This window comes from Coregonus lavaretus (genome assembly GCF_964263955.1).
Source record: "Coregonus lavaretus genome assembly, chromosome: 24".
NCBI lineage: Eukaryota > Metazoa > Chordata > Actinopteri > Salmoniformes > Salmonidae > Coregonus > Coregonus lavaretus.
The window spans coordinates 8349988-8363120 of NC_140011.1; the positions used below are offsets into that span (position 1 = coordinate 8349988).

At 47.9% G+C, this 13133-nt stretch overlaps 1 protein-coding gene across 1 annotated transcript in view; it reads left to right on the plus strand.

Moving 5' to 3' along the window:
* LOC311100048 (rho guanine nucleotide exchange factor 28-like) overlaps positions 1-13133 on the plus strand; it is a 132365-nt gene that overhangs the window by 61273 nt on the left and 57959 nt on the right. The window contains 1 exon segment of the mRNA XM_084140790.1: positions 554-617. Coding sequence (XP_083996916.1) covers positions 554-617 — 64 coding nt within the window.

The following is a 13133-nucleotide window of genomic DNA, read 5'->3' on the forward strand; positions in this document are numbered from 1 at the left end:
GCCACTCGGGAGTCATACCCCCAAGACATGCTAACCTCTCACCATGACAATAACAGGGGGGTTTAGCATTTTTGGGGGGGGGGGTATGATATTTGTGCGTCTAACTTTCTCACTCAATAGAATCACGCAGAACAAGTTCAATGAACACCATGCCTCACCGGAACATTAAAATCATCATTATTCACGATTCATTCAGGACTATCCGTAATCATGGTAGCATCCACATTAATGTAAAAGTGTTTTGAAACATATTCTATTCTTATTTACAATAAAAGTGACTCCAAAATGACACAATACATTATTTACCATTCATTTCTATTGGGCACTAAATAATATGAACTCAACCAAAACAAACAGCAAATGCATCCAACAAGTTTGTAGAGTCACAAGCTTGATGTAATCATTGTGTGCTAGTAAAATGGGAACAAACACTAAACTTTTGACTTCTTTAATACACATATAAGTGAATTTGCCAATACTTTTGGTCCCCTAAAATGTACAAAAAGTGTTGTAATTTCTAAACGGTTCATTGTATCATTTCAAATCCAAATAGGTTTTTGAAGAGCAGCTTGTTCTCTCTCTGGATGATGATGAGGAACTTCCAACATTACAAACAGGTAAGATATATTTATCTGTTTATCTCTCTCAATTTAATTTCAATTTAAATGGCTTTATTGGCATGGGAAACATGTTTACATTGCCAAAGCAAGCGAAATAGATAATAAACAAAAGTGAAATAAATAATAAAAAATGAACAGTAAACATTACACTCACAAAAGTTCCAAAAGAATAAAGACATTTCAAATGTCATATTATGTCTATATACAGTGTTGTAACAATAGTTAAAGTACAAAAGGGAAAATAAATAAACATAAATATGGGTTGTATTTACAATAATGTTCATTCTTCACTGGTTGCCCTTTTCTTGTGGTAGTTCACCCAATAGATATGGGAGCTTATCAAAATTGGATTTGTTTTTTAATTCTTTGTGGGTCTGTGTAATCTGAGGGAAATATGTGTCTCTAATATGGTCATACATTTGGCAGGAGGTTAGGAAGTGCTGCTCAGGTTCCACCTCATTTTGTGGGCAGTGTGCACATAGCCTGTCTTCTCTTGAGAGCCAGGTCTGCCTATGGCGGCCTTTCTCAATAGCAAGGCTATGCTCACTGAGTCTGTACATAGTCTAAGCTTTCCTTAATTTTGGGTCAGTCACAGTGGTCAGGTGTTCTGCCACTGTGTACTCTCTGTTTAGTGCCAAATAGCATTCTGGTTTGCACAGTTTATTTGTTAATTCTTTCCAATGTGTCAAGTAATTGTCTTTTTGTTTTCTCATTATTTGGTTGGGTCTAATTGTGTTGCTGTCCTGGGGCTCTGTGGGGTCTGTTTGTGGACCAGCTTGTTTAGGGGACTCTCTCTGTAGGTGATGGCTTTCTTATGGAAGGTTTGGGAATCGCTTCCTTTTAGGTAGTTGTAGAATTTAACAGCTCTTTTATGGATTTTGATAATTAGCGGGTATTGGCCTAATTCTGCTCTGCATGCATTATTTGGTGTTTTAAGTTGTACACAGAGGATATTTTTTGCTGAATTTTGCATGCAGTCTCAATTTGGCGTTTGTCCCATTTTGTGAATTCTTGGTTGGTGAGCGGACCCCAGACCTCACGCCAGATCCTAATTGGTATGTCGAATTGTATGTTCCTTTTGATGGCATTGAAGGCCCTTCTTGCCTTGTTGCTCAGATTGTTCACAGCTTTGTGGAAGTTACCTGTTGCGCTGATGTTTAGGCTGAGGTATGTATTGTTTTTTTGTGTGCTCTAGGGCAACGGTGTCTAGATTGGATTTTGTATTTACATTTACATTACATTTTAGTCATTTAGCAGACGCTCTTATCCAGAGCGACTTACAGGAGCAATTAGGGTTAAGTGCCTTGCTCAAGGGCACATTTACGTCATTTAGCAGACGCTCTTATCCAGAGCGACTCACCAATTGGTGCGTTCACCCTATAGCCAGTGGGATAACCACTTTACAATTTTTTTTTGGGGGGGGGGGGTAGAAGGATTACTTTATCCTATCCCAGGTATTCCTTAAAGAGGTGGGGTTTCAAATGTCTCCGGAAGGTGGTGAGTGACTCTGCTGTCCTGGCGTCGTGAGGGAGCTTGTTCCACCATTGGGGTGCCAGAGCAGCGAACAGTTTTGACTGGGCTGAGCGGGAACTATGCTTCCACAGAGGAAGGGGAGCCAGCAGGCCAGAGGTGGATGAACGCAATGCCCTCGTTTGGGTGTAGGGACTGATCAGAGCCCGAAGGTACAGAGGTGCCGTTCCCCTCACTGCTCCATAGGCAAGCACCATGGTCTTGTAGCGGATGCGAGCTTCAACTGGAAGCCAGTGGAGTGTGCGGAGGAGGGGGGTGACGTGAGAGAACTTGGGAAGGTTGAACACCAGACGGGCTGCGGCATTCTGGATGAGTTGTAGGGGTTTAATGGCACAGGCAGGGAGGCCAGCCAACAGCGAGTTGCAGTAGTCCAGACGGGAGATGACAAGTGCCTGGATTAGGACCTGTGCCGCTTCCTGTGTAAGGCAGGGTCGTACTCTCCGAATGTTGTAGAGCATGAACCTGCAGGAGCGGGTCACCGCCTTGATGTTGGCGGAGAACGACAGGGTGTTGTCCAGGGTCACGCCTAGGCTCTTCGCACTCTGGGAGGAGGACACAGCGGAGTTGTCAACCGTGATGGCGAGATCATGGAACGGGCAGTCCTTCCCCGGGAGGAAGAGCAGCTCCGTCTTGCCAGGGTTCAGCTTGAGGTGGTGATCCGTCATCCATACTGATATGTCTGCCAGACATGCAGAGATGCGATTCGCCACCTGGTTATCAGAAGGGGGAAAGGAGAAGATTAGTTGTGTATCGTCAGCGTAGCAATGATAGGAGAGGCCATGTGAGGATATGACAGAGCCAAGTGACTTGGTGTATAGGGAGAAAAGGAGAGGGCCTAGAACTGAGCCCTGGGGGACACCAGTGGTGAGAGCACGTGGTGCGGAGACAGCTTCTCGCCACGCCACTTGGTAGGAGCGACCGGTCAGGTAGGACGCAATCCAGGAGTGAGCCGCGCCGGAGATGCCCAGCTCGGAGAGGGTGGAGAGGAGGATCTGATGGTTCACAGTATCAAAGGCAGCAGACAGGTCTAGAAGGACAAGAGCAGAGGAGAGAGAGTTAGCTTTAGCAGTGCGGAGAGCCTCCGTGACACAGAGAAGAGCAGTCTCAGTTGAATGACCAGTCCTGAAATTGGATTCAGGAGGGAGGAAAATGTGGCAAAGAGCTTCCTAGGGTTAGAGGCAGATGCTTGGAATTTAGAGTGGTAGAAAGTGGCCTTAGCAGCAGAAACAGATGAAGAAAATGTAGAGAGGAGGGAGTGAAAAGATGCCAGGTCGGCAGGGAGTTTAGTTTTCTTCCATTTCCGCTCCGCTGCCCGGAGCTCTGTTCTGTGAGCTCGCAATGAGTCATCAAGCCACGGAGCTGGAGGGGAGGACCGAGCCGGCCGGGAGGATAGGGGACACAGAGAGTCAAAGGATGCAGAAAGGGAGGAGAGGAGGGTTGAGGAGGCAGAATCAGGAGATTGGAGGGAGAAGGATTGAGCAGAGGGAAGAGATGATAGGATGGAAGAGGAGAGAGTAGTGGGAGAGAGAGAGCGAAGGTTGCGGCGGCGCATTACCATCTGTGTAGGGGCAGAGTGAGTAGTGTGGGAGGAGAGCGAGAGAGAAAAGGAAACAAAGTAGTGGTCGGAGACATGGAGGGGAGTTGCAGTGAGATTAGTAGAGGAGCAGCATCTAGTAAAGATGAGGTCAAGCGTATTGCCTGCCTTGTGAGTAGGGGGGGACGGTGAGAGGGTGAGGTCAAAAGAGGAGAGAAGTGGAAAGAAGGAGGCAGAGAGAAATGAGTCAAATGTGGACATAGGGAGGTTGAAATCCCCCAAAACTGTGAGGGGTGAGCCATCCTCAGGAAAGGAACTTATCAAGGCGTCAAGCTCATTGATGAACTCTCCAAGGGAACCTGGAGGGCGATAGATGACAAGGATATTAAGCTTAAATGGGCTAGTGACTGTGACAGCATGGAATTCAAATGAGGAGATAGACAGATGGGTTAGGGGAAAAATTGAGAATGTCCACTTGGGAGAGATGAGGATTCCTGTGCCACCACCCCTCTGACCAGATGCTCTCGGGGTATGCGAGAACACATGGTCAGACGAGGAGAGAGCAGTAGGAGTAGCAGTGTTTTCAGTGGTAATCCATGTTTCCGTCAGCGCCAGGAAGTCGAGGGACTGGAGATTAGCATAGGCTGGGATGAAGTCAGCTTTGTTGGCAGCAGAACGGCAGTTCCAGAGGCTGCCTGAGACCTGGAACTCCAGGTGTGGGGTGCGTGCAGGGACCACCAGGTTAGAGAGGCAGCAGCCACGCGGTGTGGGGCGTTTGTGTAGCCTGTGCAGAGAGGAGAGAACAGGGATTTGTGGTCCTGGCAACTGGACCTTTTTTGGAACACCATTATTTTTGTCTTACTGAGGTTTACTGTCAGGGCCCAGGTCTGACAGAATCTGTGCAGAAGATCAGGTGCTGCTGTAGGCCCTCCTTGGTTCGGGACAGAAGCACCAGATCATCAGTAAACAGTAGACATTTGTCTATGGTGAGGCCGGGTGCTGCAGACTGTTCTAGTGCCCTCGCCAATTCGTTGATATATATGTTGAAGAGGGTGGGGCTTAAGCTGCATCCCTGTCTCACCTCACAACCATGTGGAAAGAAATGTGTGTGTTTTTTGCAAATTTTAACTGCACACTTGTTGTTTGTGTACATGGATTTTATAATGTCATATGTTTTTCCTACAACACCACTTTCCATCAATTCGTATAGCAGACCCTCATGCCAAATTGAGTCATAAGCTTTTTTGAAATCAACAAAGCATGAGAAGACTTTGCCTTTGTTTTGTTTGTTTGTCAATTAGGGTGTGCAGGGTGAATACGTGGTTTGTCGCACGATAATTTGGGAAAAAGCCAATTTGACATTTGCTAAGTACATTGTTTTCACTGAGGAAATGTATGAGTCTATCAGGACTCAGGCTAAGACCAAGAGGCAGACACAGGAGGCAGATAGTACGAGTCTCAGAGTTTATAATAATACAAGGGGGAGGCAAAAGGTAAGTCAAGGCAGGCAAAGAGTCGTAATCCAAATCAGAGTCAGGCAGGTACAGGACGGCAGTCAGGATCAGGGTCAGGACAGGCAGAAAGGTCAGAACTGGGAAGACTAGGAAAAACTAAAACTAGAGCACAGGAAACACGGGAACACACTGGTAGGACTTGACAGAACATGGGATAATGGGGACAAAGGGCTGTGAGACAGGGGTTTAATTCTAGACACATGCAACGTGGGATGTACACGGAGGGTGCGGGGCAACAGGAGACGAACAGCAGAGGGGCTAAGAATCTTAGAGATGGGGAAAGAGCCGATAAAACGGGGGGAAAGTTTGCGGGACTCCACCCAGAGGGGCAGATCCCGAGTGGACAGCCGTACCCTCTGCCCAAGACGGTAGCGGAGAGCAGGGGTCCTGTGGCAGTCCTCCTGTCGTCGATACCTGGAGGTGATCTTGAGAAGAGCGACCTGGGTTCTCTTCCAGGTACGGCGACAGCGACGGACGAACATCTGGGCAGAAGGTATGCTGACCTCTTCCTCAGGGAAGAGCGGGGGCTGATAACCCATGGAACACTCGAATGGCGAGAGCCCAGTGGCCAAGCAGGGAAGGGTGTTGCGGGCGTATTCCACCCACACAAGTTGCTGGTTCCAGGTGGTAGGTTTGGCGGAGACGAGGCAATGAAGAGTCATCTCCGGGTCCTGATTGGATTGCTCCAACTGGCCATTAGATTGGGGGTGAAAACTGGAGGACAGGCTGGCCGATGCCCCAATGAGGGTGCAGAACGCCTTTCAGAACTGGGACGAGAACTGAGGACCGCGATCGGAGACCATGTCCACCAGAAGTCCATGGATCCGGAAGACATGCTGCACCATAAGCTGGGCCGTTTTCTTGCCTGAGGGTAATTTGGGAAGGGGAATAAATGGGTGGCTTTGGAAAACCTATCCACCACCGTGAGGATAGGGGTGTTGCCATCTGATGGAGGGAGACCCGTGACGAAGTCCAGGGATATATGGGACCAGGGGCGGTGAGGAATGGGAAGACGTTGAAGGAGGCCAGCCGGAGCTTGCTGCAGAGTTTTGTTCTGAGCACACACGGTGCAGGCGGCGACGAACCTGGAGACGTCAGGAACCAAGGTGGGCCACCAAAAACATAGTCGTACAAAGGCCAGGGTTTGACGGGAGCCAGAATGGCAGGCCAGTCGAGAGGAATGAGCCCATTCCAAAACCGGGGAACAGGCAGAGTCCGGGACAAACATCCGGTTAACCGGGCTCCCCCCGGGGTCCGGCTGGGAACGCTGCGCCTGGTTCTCTGTACCTCAGATGAGTGCAGCCACGAGACGAGGTAGGGAGGATGGTCTCGGAGTCCGATGGTGTAGCAGCGTGGCTATAGAGATGTGAAGCACATTCGGCTTCACAGTCTTGGACCCCGGGCGGTAGGAGATGGTGATGTTGAACCGAGTGAATAGCAGGGCCCATCGAGCTTGCCTGGAGTTGAGGCGCTTGGCGGTGCGTAGATATTTCAGGTTCTTGTGATCCGTCCACACTATGAAAGGGTGTTCCGTCCCCTCTAACCAGTGCCTCCGCTCCTCCAACGCCATCTTCACTGCGAGTAGTTCTCGGTTACCCACGTCGTAATTCCTTTCAGTGGTGTTGAGACGATGGGAGAGGAAAGCGCAGGGATGCAGCTTTTGGTCTTGGGCCGAACGCTGGGACAGGACAGCCCCACTCCGACGTCCGAGGTGTCGACCTCCACCACGAACTGCCGGGACGGATCCGGATGGATTAGGATGGGGGCGGTCGTGAATCGGTGCTTGCGGTCCAAGAACGTTCGGTCTGCAGTTGGAGATCACGTGAACGGGACCTTGGGAGAGGTGAGTGCTGGAAGGGGGGAAGCCAGGGTGCTGTAACCCCGGATGAACCGGCGGTAGAAATTGGCGAACCCCAAGAAGTGTTGCAGCTGCACTCTGGAGGTGGGTTGAGGCCAATCCACCACCGCTCTCACCTTTCCAGGATCCATCTGTATATTGCCTGCAGCGATGATGTATCCAAGGAAGGAGATGGTGGAGCGATGGAATTCGCATTTCTCCACTTTGACGAACAGCTGGTTCTCCAGAAGATGCTGGACGACTTGTCAGACATGGAGGACATGTTCTTGAGCCAAGCTGGAAAAAAAGAGAATGTCATCAAGGTAGACTAGCTGTGTTAAAGGCGGTCTTCCACTCGTCCCCTACCCGTATCCGTACCAGATGGTAGGTGTTCCGGAAGTACAACTTGGAGAAGATGGTAGCCCCCTGGAGAGGCTCGATGGATGGAAGCGGGTAACGGTTTTTAACCATTCAGGCCCCAGTAGTCGATACACGGCACAGGGTTCTTCTTTGTGGAGAAGAAGGACAAAACCCTGCGCCTGCGGGGGAGGCAGAAGGACGGAGACACCCTACAGCCAGGGAGTCCTCAATGTACGTTTCCATCGCCTTGGTCTCTGGATCCGACAGGGAATAAAGTCGCCCCCGAGGGGGTGTAGTGCCCGGGAGAAAGTCGATGGCGCAGTCATAGGGCCGATGGGGAGGAAGCGAGGTGGCACGGGCTTTGCATTCCAGTCCACAAGGGGATTGTGTCTCTGGAGCCATGAAAACCCCAACACAACGGGTACCTGAGGGGATTTGTTAAGTACAAACTGGATCGACTTGCTGTGGTTTCCTGACACTCGCAGGTTGATAAGAACCGTGTTGTGGGTGACTCTGCCAATAGAACACCCATCCAGCTCTCTGACATCCATGGGAATGAAGGGTTTGAGTAGGGATCTCCCAACTCTGACACCAGGGTAGCGTCCATAAAACTCTCGTCGGCCAAAGAGTCAATGAGAACCCGGAGAGATTTAGACTGGTCACCCCACAGCAGGATGGCATGGAGAGGGGTATGAGTAAGGGGAGACTGGACATTCTTCATAATGCCCACCAGAGTACTCATACCTCCAGATGAACCGTGTCTTTTTACAGGACAGGTAGAAATGTAATGACCTGTAGTCCCACAATACAGAGAGCTCTTGGTGTTCAGTCTGTATAACTGTTCGGCAGGAGACAATCTAGCTCTGCCAAGGAGGAGGCGAGTCGGCAACCCTCAGTGATTTCCGAGAGAATCTGGGATTTCCAGAATTCCTCGGAGGCGAGGTGGAAATCGAGGACGAGCGAGGGTGACAGGGAACAGACTCCCTCTCCCTCCTACGTTCCCATAGCTGCCCATTGATCCGGATGGTCAAGGCTATGAGGGAGTTGAGGTCCATGTGCAGCTCCCGGGCTGCAAGCTCATCTTTATTCACCTCCGATAATCTGTGAAGAAAGGCTTCTGGGTTCCAGGCACTCTCAGCCGCCAATGTGCGAAAATCCACTGTGTAGTCTGCCACACTACGGGAGTCTTGACGTAGTTGGAGCAGCTCTCTCTCCCGGACAACGGAGAATCGAACACTTTTCGTACCTCCGCCACAAACTCCTCCAGATTGAGGCAAATGGTGGACTGTTACTCCCACACCGCCGTAGCCCAGGCGAGTGCCCTCCCGGACATCAGCGTTATGAGGTACGCTATCTTCGAGCGGTCCGAGGGGAACGAAGTAGGCTGCAGCTCGAAGATGAGGGAGCACTGGGAGAGAAAAGCCCGGCAGGCTCCAGAATCTCCAGCGTAGCGCTCCAGAGGAGGTAAGCGAGTTTCTCATGAAACCGGGGTATTCCGCTTTATCAAGTGGCAGCAGTGCTCCTTTCGTTCTGGTGGCCGTTCACGTGCCGTTTTCCTCACACACCCCACCCACCCTTCTCCCAACCGGCGACACTAAAGCTGCCAGTCGTAGCTATTAATGCCCAATAAAAACAGTAATTAAGCTGGAATTGTGTAGTAATGCGAATAGGAAATGTGTGTTCACCAGTAGGCATGTCCCAAAACTCTGCTCATCACTACTCAAATTAAAAAATCATCATTACTGACTTACCACTCATGTATGTATTACATAAGTAGTGAAACAATGTATTATTGAGTAGAACTTGTAAGGTAGTGATGCATACGAAGTAATTTTTTTTCTTCATGAGGTTGTAGTGATATACTGCCATTTGGTGGCGACTAGAAACAATTGCATAATATGAACTATTACAAATTGATGGTCCTTGAAAATAAATATTAGTGCTTGAAAAAGTACTTGAAAGTCCTTGAATTTAACTTGCCACTGTCTGTACGAACCCTGATTATAGTAATTTAACCTCCCAGGGGCAACCGACAGGGGTGTATAGACTCCTCATTCCTGTCCAGAGTTAAATTGTTAAAAACTCTTTAGGTAATGGATTTATTGTGCTCCTGGGAGGGATTTTACTGTCTGTTCACACTATGGTGCCCCTCACAATGACTCAGCCTCGTATTCCCAGCCTCCACCCCAGCCTCCATCCCAGCCAGGGAATCTGCCCTGTCATTGGGACAAAGGGAGGAATGGGCACAGTAACAACTCCCCCTTGCCTCTCCCTCTCTCCACCAAACCCAGCCCTACCTTAAGCCCATGAGTTGGACAGTGGTAATGCCCCCACTCTCCCCCTGTTTTCCTTCTCTCTCCCCTCTTTCTCCTCCCTCTCTCCCACATCCCCAGCCCATTGAGTTCCAGTAAAACTCTCCCTAAATTAGGCAGTGCCCCCTCTCCCCTCTCGACCCCTCTCCCCCAGCCTCAGCCTGTGGGTTGGGCAGACAGTGGACCTCTGTAATTGAAGTGAAGGGAGGAATGTTAACAAGCTCAAATGTCATAGGCCCTACAAAAGCTGACATTTAAGATGATTCTTCCACACGCTAGAACCTCGTGCTCCCCTTTGACAAAACACATCTCTCTCTCTCTCTCTCTCTCTCTCTCTCTCTCTCTCTCTCTCTCTCTCTCTCTCTCTCTATTTTCCCCTGTTATCCAGACTGCTGGCAATATGTATAGCGGCCGTTTTATGGGCTCCTGACCAATTATGCTATTTTGTGTGTTGTTTTTTTGCTGATCGTAACTTTTTTTGTACATAAGGTTTCCGCCATTGTTTCCTTTGACCGAAAAGAGCTGTTGGACATCAGAACAGCGATCACTACTTATTGTTTTTATTTGTTATTCACTGTGTATTTATTCCTTGTGTCACTATTTCAATTTTTTATAATATTTTTTATCTTATCTTTATCTCTGCATTGTTGGAAAAGGAACCGTAAATAAGCATTTTACTGTTAGTCTACAAAGCATGATTTGATTTAACCAGTCATAGACCAGTAAAATGGTTGGCTCCCTGCCACAGAACTATCAGAACCCACCCTTGTGACATTTCCACATGTTTTGCCTTGTGTTTTTGGAACACTTCACATGTGATGATATTTCACATGAAGTTGCACATGTGGATTTTCACGTGATCACATAACCTCTAACACATTTTCACATGTGATTTCATAGGTGATGCCCTGCAAACAAAATGTGTCATTATGATACACACAGTGCTTTTAACATAGTGTTTTCAACATACATACACTATGTCGCCAGTTTATTAGGTACACCCATCTAGTACCATGACGGACCCCGCTTTGCCTCCAGAACAGTCTGAATTCTTCAGGGAACGGAAACATCGCTCAATTGGTATTAAGGGACCTAACGTGTGCCAGGAAAACATTCCCGACATCAGCCTGTACCGCTGACACCAGGCAGGATGGGGGCCATGGACTCATGCTTCTTATGCCAAATCCTGACTCATGACACAACAGGAACCGGAATTCGTCAGACCAGGCAATGTTTTTCCACTCCTCAATTGTCCAGTGTTGGTGATCGCGTGCCCACTGGAGCGCTTCTTCTTGTTTTTAGCTGATAGGAGTGGAACCCGGTGTGGTCGTCTGCTGCAATAGTCCATTGTGCCATTCTACACACCACTGTTGTACTGTGCCGTTATTTGCCCGCCTGTTAGCTTGCACGATTCTTGCCATTCTCCTTCGACATCTCATGAACAAGCTGTTTTCACCCACAGGACTGCCACTGACTGGATGTTTTTTGTTTATCGCACCATTCTCTGTAAACCCTAGACACTGTCGTGTGTGAAAAGTTCAGGAGGCCGTCTGTTTCTGAGATTTTGTAACCGGCGCGCCTGGCACGACAATCAAAGTTGCTTAGGTCACTCGCTTTGCCCATTCTAACATTCAATCAAACAGTAACTGAATGCCTGGATTCCTGTCTGCCTGCTTGCTTTATATAGCAAGCCACAACCACGTGACTCACTGTCTGTAGGCGCAAACCATTTTCGTGAACATGGTGGTGCATTTAATAAACTGTCCACACATGACTACATTGTGTATGTTTATTTATAAAGTCATTATTATTCAACATTTCCTTACCAGGGATTTGAACTCACAACCTCTTGGTTCACGGCATTCCGATCTTCCTGCTACTATGTCTGTGTCAGTAACTGATTTCACCTGTATTCCTACTAGGGCTGTCCCCGACATTTCTTTTTATCTTGGTCGACCGGAAGTTGTCTTTTCTTTTTGAGTGTGTAGTTTTCCATATATAGACACACCCTATGTGTTTTAATCAAATGAACTATATGCACTGAGCTTGTCTGATGCTTTAAGTGCACTGTTTGATGAAATAATTAAGACACACAAATGACTAGAGGGAGTCCGACCGCAATTGATTTGATTGTGCCAGGCCGGCTCAGACTTGTTGCGCTGTGTTAAAAAAAGGTGCCTGTGTGACTAGTATCCATTGTCTCTCTTCCCTGCTGCAGCGACCACCACAGAACACCAACAGCGTTTATCGCGCTGTCCGTGTTGCAGAAGCTACAACATAATTACAGCCATTTCTGACTGAAAAGTTTAGTTACCTAAATCCCTCATTTGTTTAGAAAAAACATTCCCTATTCCCTCAACCCTTGCTCTCTTTACGTGACACATGTATGCATCACAATGCATGCACGTGACCAATGGGGCCTGACCTATAGTCTATCATAATTGCATCAATAAATTGGTTATAACAAACTCAGAACACAGTAACACATGCAGAGGATGTGACAAAAAAACTTGAAACGGGCCAAGGTATGTATTGTTTTTTGTATGCTCTAGGGCAACGGTGTCTAGATGTAATTTGTATTTGTGGTCCTGGCAACTGGACCTTTTTTGGAACACCATTATTTTTGTCTTAATGAGGTTTACTGTCAGGGCCCAAGTCTGACAGAATCTGTGCAGGAGATCTAGGTGCTGCTGTAGGCCCTCCTTGGTTGAAGACAGAAGCACCAGATCATCAGCAAACAGTAGACATTTTACTTCAGATTATAGTAGAGTGAGGCCGGGTGCTGCAGACTGTTCTAGTGCCCTCGCCAATTCGTTGATTATATATGTTGAAGAGGGTGGGGCTTAAGCTGCATCCATGTCTCACCCCACGGCCTTGTGGAAAGAAATGTGTGTGTCTTTTGCCAATTTTAACTGCACACTTTTTGTTTGTGTACATGGATTTTATAATGTCGTATGTTTTTTCCCCAACACCACTTTCCATCAATTTGTATAGCAGACCGTCATGTCAAATTGAGTCAAAAGCTTTTTTGAAATCAACAAAGCATGAGAAGACTTTGCCTTTGTTTTACTTGTTTGTCAGTTAGGGTGTACAGGGTGAATACGTGGTCTGTTCCATGGTAATTTGGTAAAAAGCCAATTTGACATTTGCTAAGTACATTGTTTTCACTGAGGAAATGTACGCGTCTGCTGTTAATGATAATGCAGAGGATGTTCCCAAGGTTGCTGTTGATGCATGTCCCACGGTAGTTATTGGTGTCAAATCTGTCTCTACTTTTGTGGATTGGGTGATCAGTCCTTGGTTCCAAATATTGGGGAAGATGCCAGAGCTGAGGATGATGTTAAAGTATAGCCAATTGGAATTTGTAGTCTGTATAATTTATCATTTCATTTAGGATACCATCAACACCACAGGCCTTTTTGGGTT